Source organism: Canis aureus, chromosome 11 (genome assembly GCF_053574225.1).
Source record: "Canis aureus isolate CA01 chromosome 11, VMU_Caureus_v.1.0, whole genome shotgun sequence".
Classification (NCBI taxonomy): Eukaryota; Metazoa; Chordata; class Mammalia; order Carnivora; family Canidae; genus Canis; species Canis aureus.
In genome coordinates, this window is record NC_135621.1 from 70,721,081 (window position 1) to 70,726,452 (window position 5,372).

Below are 5,372 nucleotides of genomic sequence, written 5' to 3' on the forward strand. Positions count from 1 at the left end.
CACGTCCTTACAGGAGCTGCTATCTGCAGGGCCCCAGCATGTCCACAGTTTCTCATCTACAGTCTTGTTTGATTTTAGGGATTATTCTTCTTGTGACTCTGAGTGACATCAATACTTAAAATACCCACACCCACAGCCTCAGTTGGACCAGAAGTTATCATAGATCATATTGAGTTTGCTGTGATATCTTCAACTTCAACAGTGATGAGTCAGCTCGGCTCCATGTCGAGGTGCCTTGCCAACTAGCTAGATATTCCGCAAGCTTCCTGCTATGCTGGATCATGGCACTGATATGGAAAATGGAGAAAGATAAATCTTGGGCCCACCCTAGTCACACCTCTTTTAAGTAAAGCTGGTTAAGTACAAATATGAGAAGAGTTCTTGTCTGAGCTCATGCCGGCCTCCTCTTCTACTCCATTGCTCTGGTGAAGCCAAGATGAAGCTCACAGTGAGTAGACGATTCCTTTTGAATGTATTCTCTTATGATTAGAGACTGTTAACATTCTGAACTAAGGGGGGGGAGGTGCGGGAGTCTGTTTCTTAGGATAATCTCACCATCATGGAAATTTTGTTTTAAAAAAAATCTCCTTTCATGTCATTGAACCGTGGCGATTATAAGCATCTCAGCGGACAATGGTAGCTATGCTGGCAGTAGAGAGCTGTCTGAGCATTGTATACCGTGCTAGCTAAATAAAATTACCTTCCTGGCCTTCTGATTCAGGGCTGGTCACAAAGCAGGCAGTCCTTTGGCCATAGAAAATGCCCAAACTTTCTCCACATTCTTGAATCCCCCTTTTGACCAAAATTCCTGAGCATGTTCAGGTAAGATGAGAAGCTTAGTACCCCAATTAAATGGGTGAGAGACCTACTGTCATGTTCTCTGCTGTGAACTGGATCTCCAAGTAAGAATGGCTTGCTGGAACCCTGACCACAGTCATTTATCCACAAAAACACCTGATGCGTGAAGCCAGAGCAGCTTCTCACCTGTGGCTCCAGATAAAAGGCTGAGAGTGTGGTAGGTAGAGCACAAAACTCCACCAAAGTAACTGGTGGTACTGTGTGTCGCAGGGGATAGAAATCTGATGAATGTTTTCATGCTTTAACATACTAAACACATATTCCAGCAGCCTCTGCCTCAGAGTGGAATTGCAATTGTAAAATGATTATCTAGAAATACGTTCTAATAGCAGCATGGTTTAAAAAAAAAAAAAAAGAAAAAAAGAAAAAAAAGGAACTCCAAACCCAGGTCAGAGACGGTGTCCCCTCAGAGTTCTGCTGTGAACAAGGGGTCGAATCTGATCCAATATAACCTTGGCCCCGTCATTTAACATCTGGAGCTCAATTCCCTCACATATGAAAGGATTGCCCTGAACTAGTAGATCTCTAAAATTCCCACCACCTCTCACTGTTTAGGAGCCTAATTTTTACCTCCTTCTTAAGCTATCAGGAGAAAAATTAAGCAAATAAAAGAATTACCTTGAATCTCCAGGGCAGATCTCAAACCATTTTGTCCCAGGCCAAGGAAATGAGAATAGGTACTCAGAATCGGGCATCTACAGAAAGCTCTGTGTTCTGGTAACTAAGGTCACGTACCCAATGACAAAGGACTAACCCAGGTACCCTGGGACAGTTACACACTTCGTCTGTGCCAGCCACACTCAACAGCCAGACCTCTCCACCCTCAGTCTCTTGGCAGCAGCAGCCAGTCTGCTTATTAATCCATTGCTTGGGGGGGAAAATTTTTTTTAAGATAAAAAGAGTACTTTTCTAAATTAGGAAGTCCTTGGAGGAATGAAAGCATCCCAGATCAAATAAGAAAATCAAATCATTTTTGGACGTAATTCTCAGAACCTATATCCATGGATGCTATTCATTTTCAAATGTGTCCTTCAATATACTGATAGGACAGGGGTTTTTCATAAGAGCTACATTAACAATTCTAAAACTATAAACCATAATAACATGATTATTTCAAGTAATTGAACTATACCGTCTTGCATTATCATTGAAACTTTCTGTGACTGAAAAAAAAAATACAAGGTCAAAGAAGAAAAGACAGACCACTTAACAGAGGGGTTAAATTAGTAATTTTTGTAAGGTCTGGTTGAGAAAGAAGAGGACACTGTTTTCCAAGTGATAGTAGACCCGTGTTACTTACGATCTTCTAGATTGTCTTCGCTGGACTTCTTGGAGTCTTCCTGACCCCAGCCCTTGCTTCCTCCGTAAGTATTAAACTTTTTAAAGTGTATTGCCCAAATGCATTTGCAAAGAAATGTGGTATTAAATCACTGTCAATTTCTCATAAATTCCAGGAAATCAACATTGGCGGGAACAGCAACAGCGGTGCAAGTGGGCAACAGTCCGTGAGCGTCAACAATGAGCATAATGTGGCCAATGTGGACAATAACAACGGATGGGACTCTTGGAATACCCTGTGGGACTACAACACTGTAGGTAGCCAACACGCAATGTCCATGCTCTACTAATATGATTTTTTTAAGGTTTTATTTATTCATTCATGAGAGACACAGAGAGAGAGGCAGAGACACAGGCAGAGGGAGGAGCGGGACTCGATCCCAGGACCCCGGGGTCACAATTTGAGCCAAGGGCAGACGCTCAACCACTGAGCCACCCAAGTGCCCTGATAGTTCTTTTTTTTTATTAACAACCATAAAAATGTCTGCTAATCATAAAAGAATTAAAAATAAATGATTTCTGACTGCACATAATAAGCATGGAGTTGTAAGTCAGATTGCCTATTTTGGCCACCTGGTTTCACTCCCTAGATATAACCCTTTCAATGTTTCCCACAATCAGCTAAAATTCAAACCATTCAACACTAATTAGAATCCACTAATTCCAAGCGATTGTGGGGCTGTTGGGCAAATATGAACATCCTTTGGCTTTCCCTGCAGATACACCCTCAGTAACGAGGAGAGACCTGCACAAAAATCACTGCGGCCTATCTCAACCTATCTTCAATTTCCTTCTGAAAAGACAGAAATGGACATTTCACCTGTAATTCAAAAAAAAAAAAAAAACAACCAAAGGAAATATTGTCATTATTAATTGGTCAGAGAAGCAAAAACCAAAACCAAACAAAAACAACAGTTGGCTCTGGTTAGGAGACCCAACTCTGCAGGCACTAGCTTTTCATTTAGCAAACTTTGTACTTTGAAAAAGGCAACTCTTTATCATTTCCGTTTCATCATGTGATCAATTAGAAAACCAATCCCTGTCTTACCTGCCTCCTTGAAATGTTGCAAAGATCAAATGAGATCAAAATGTGATAGCAATTTCACGTTTATTTCAGCAAAACAGACATGTGGGGAGTGACTCCATGCTAGCACCTGAAGATGAAGCAACGAATTAGACTCTAGGTCTCTGCCCTCAAGAAGTTTGTAGTCCATCCTTAGAGATGTTAGCAATAGGTATGATTGCAGACCTGGGCCCGGTCGGGTGCTCTTAGCTGAGTTCATTACAATCTTGGAGTGTCCTTTACCTCTGCTGCCCAGACTGATTTCTGGTAAGAAAAGCTCCTTGGGGAACCTACTTCCTACGCTCTACCATCTTCTTTAACAGGACCTTGCTGCAATCAGACTCTTTGGCAAGAAGAAATGCATTGTGCACAGAATGAACAAGAATGTCATGCCCTCTCTTCAGACTCTTGACACGCTGGTCAAGGAAAAGAAGGTACAAATAAAAGCCCTTTTTAATTTGGCTCGAGGGAGGCCTTAGGATTGCCAATAAATAATGAGGTCACAGTCAATTCCTCTTGACCACAGTATGTTGTAATGTGCACCACGAAAAGAGAAGAGGAACTGCTGATTGCCTGAGACAAGGAAGCTGCCACCACACTCCACGCTGTGGCTCACACCTTCCTTACTGCTGGGGATCAAAGCTCTGCTCGAGCCAGTGGGAGCTGTCTACACTTCTCCAAGTGCATTTCACCATGGAAATTGGGTTGGGGTTATTCGATTTAGAAATAAAAATAGAGGATACCCAGTTAAGTTTGAGTTTCAGATAAATGATGGGAAGATTATTTTAGCATAAAGTGTGCCCTAGGCGATATTTAGGACACACTTACACACATACACACACACAAAAAAATGATTTGTTTATCTAAAATTCAAATGTAACTGAGTGTCCTGTATTTTATCTGGCAACCCTAGTTGGGTGCGGAGAGAGAAGACCCATTGCTTTTTAAAATGTTTGTCTGAGTTCATATTTCTGTAACTGATAAATAGGCATCTTTCATCAACCAGGTAGAGAAAATAAACCCCATTCTCAGAAACTGGTTATTATACAGCTCAATCCAAGAAATACAAAATGACTGAATGAGGTCGAAGCTTCAGAATAAATTTAGCCTCAGACTTCTGCTTTTTATGAGAAGCTGAGGTTTCACATGGGCTAAATCTTTTGGGACACAGAAATTCTGAGATATACAGGGTTGATGCTGATTATGAAAAGACCTGTGGCCAAGCAATACCCCCTGCTGGCCTGGCATACCCAGTCCTCATTCAAAAAACCACTGGGCTGGACCTTCATTCTCTCTCTTCCTTTCCACCCTCAGCTTCAGGGAAAAGGACCAGAAGGACCACCTCCCAAGGGCCTGATGTACTCAGTTAACCCTGAAGAAGTCAAAGACCTAAACAAATTAGGAAAACCCATCGCTAACATGTGCAGGGGGATTCCAACATACATGGCCGAGGAGATTGAAGGTGAGTAAGCTGTTGGATGGTGTACACCAGGCTATTGCTGCCGGAGTCGTCAGACTATTCTCAGGCATGTCCACAGGAGATGCCAATTACTCAGCATTTGCTCTGTGCTTAAAGTGTGTTTAAATTAGTAGCTCTTGCCGGCAGTCTTACATGATAGGTTATTATTATTCTCACTTCCTGGATGAGGAAACTGAGGCACAGGAGAGGTCACAAGTCCCTTGTTTGGGTCAGTTCCAAGCGCTCTGGCTTTGGATTCTGCGCACTTCACCTTTGGGAAATCCTGCCTTTCAAGAGTGGATCGGGAGTCACTGCAAGAGATATTTAAAGGAATGCATGAATTGCTAAGGGACAAAGAGGATGCCAATAGAATTTACTGACTTTTTACAGCTCAATCATTTAATTTCTGCCCCTTCAAAGAACAACTTTCACAAAAACAGAGTATCCACCTACCTAATATAACAGCAGCTTTCTAGATGTCTGAGTTGATTGATTTAGTCTAGATAGTTGGCTAGACAGAGTGAGACAGACTGATCTTGAAATTAGTGCATAGCTAGTTTGGAAACTGTGTGACACTAAAAAAAAAAAAAAGAAGAATTTTTGAAAAGATATTAATACCAGTTTCTTCTTTTCTTTTTATCAGGAGCAAGCCTG

At 41.7% G+C, this 5,372-nt stretch overlaps 1 protein-coding gene across 1 annotated transcript in view; it reads left to right on the forward strand.

The window, feature by feature from the left end:
• The first annotated feature begins 344 nt into the window (after positions 1 to 344).
• GKN1 (gastrokine 1) overlaps positions 345 to 5,372 on the forward strand; it is a 5,448-nt gene continuing 420 nt past the window's right edge. The window contains exons 1-6 of the mRNA XM_077915701.1: positions 345 to 448; positions 2,169 to 2,222; positions 2,313 to 2,450; positions 3,583 to 3,693; positions 4,574 to 4,721; positions 5,362 to 5,372. The exon at positions 5,362 to 5,372 is cut by the window's right edge and continues 420 nt beyond it. Coding sequence (XP_077771827.1) covers positions 437 to 448; positions 2,169 to 2,222; positions 2,313 to 2,450; positions 3,583 to 3,693; positions 4,574 to 4,721; positions 5,362 to 5,372 — 474 coding nt within the window. The 5' untranslated portion in view covers positions 345 to 436. The remainder of the gene's footprint in view (positions 449 to 2,168; positions 2,223 to 2,312; positions 2,451 to 3,582; positions 3,694 to 4,573; positions 4,722 to 5,361) is intronic.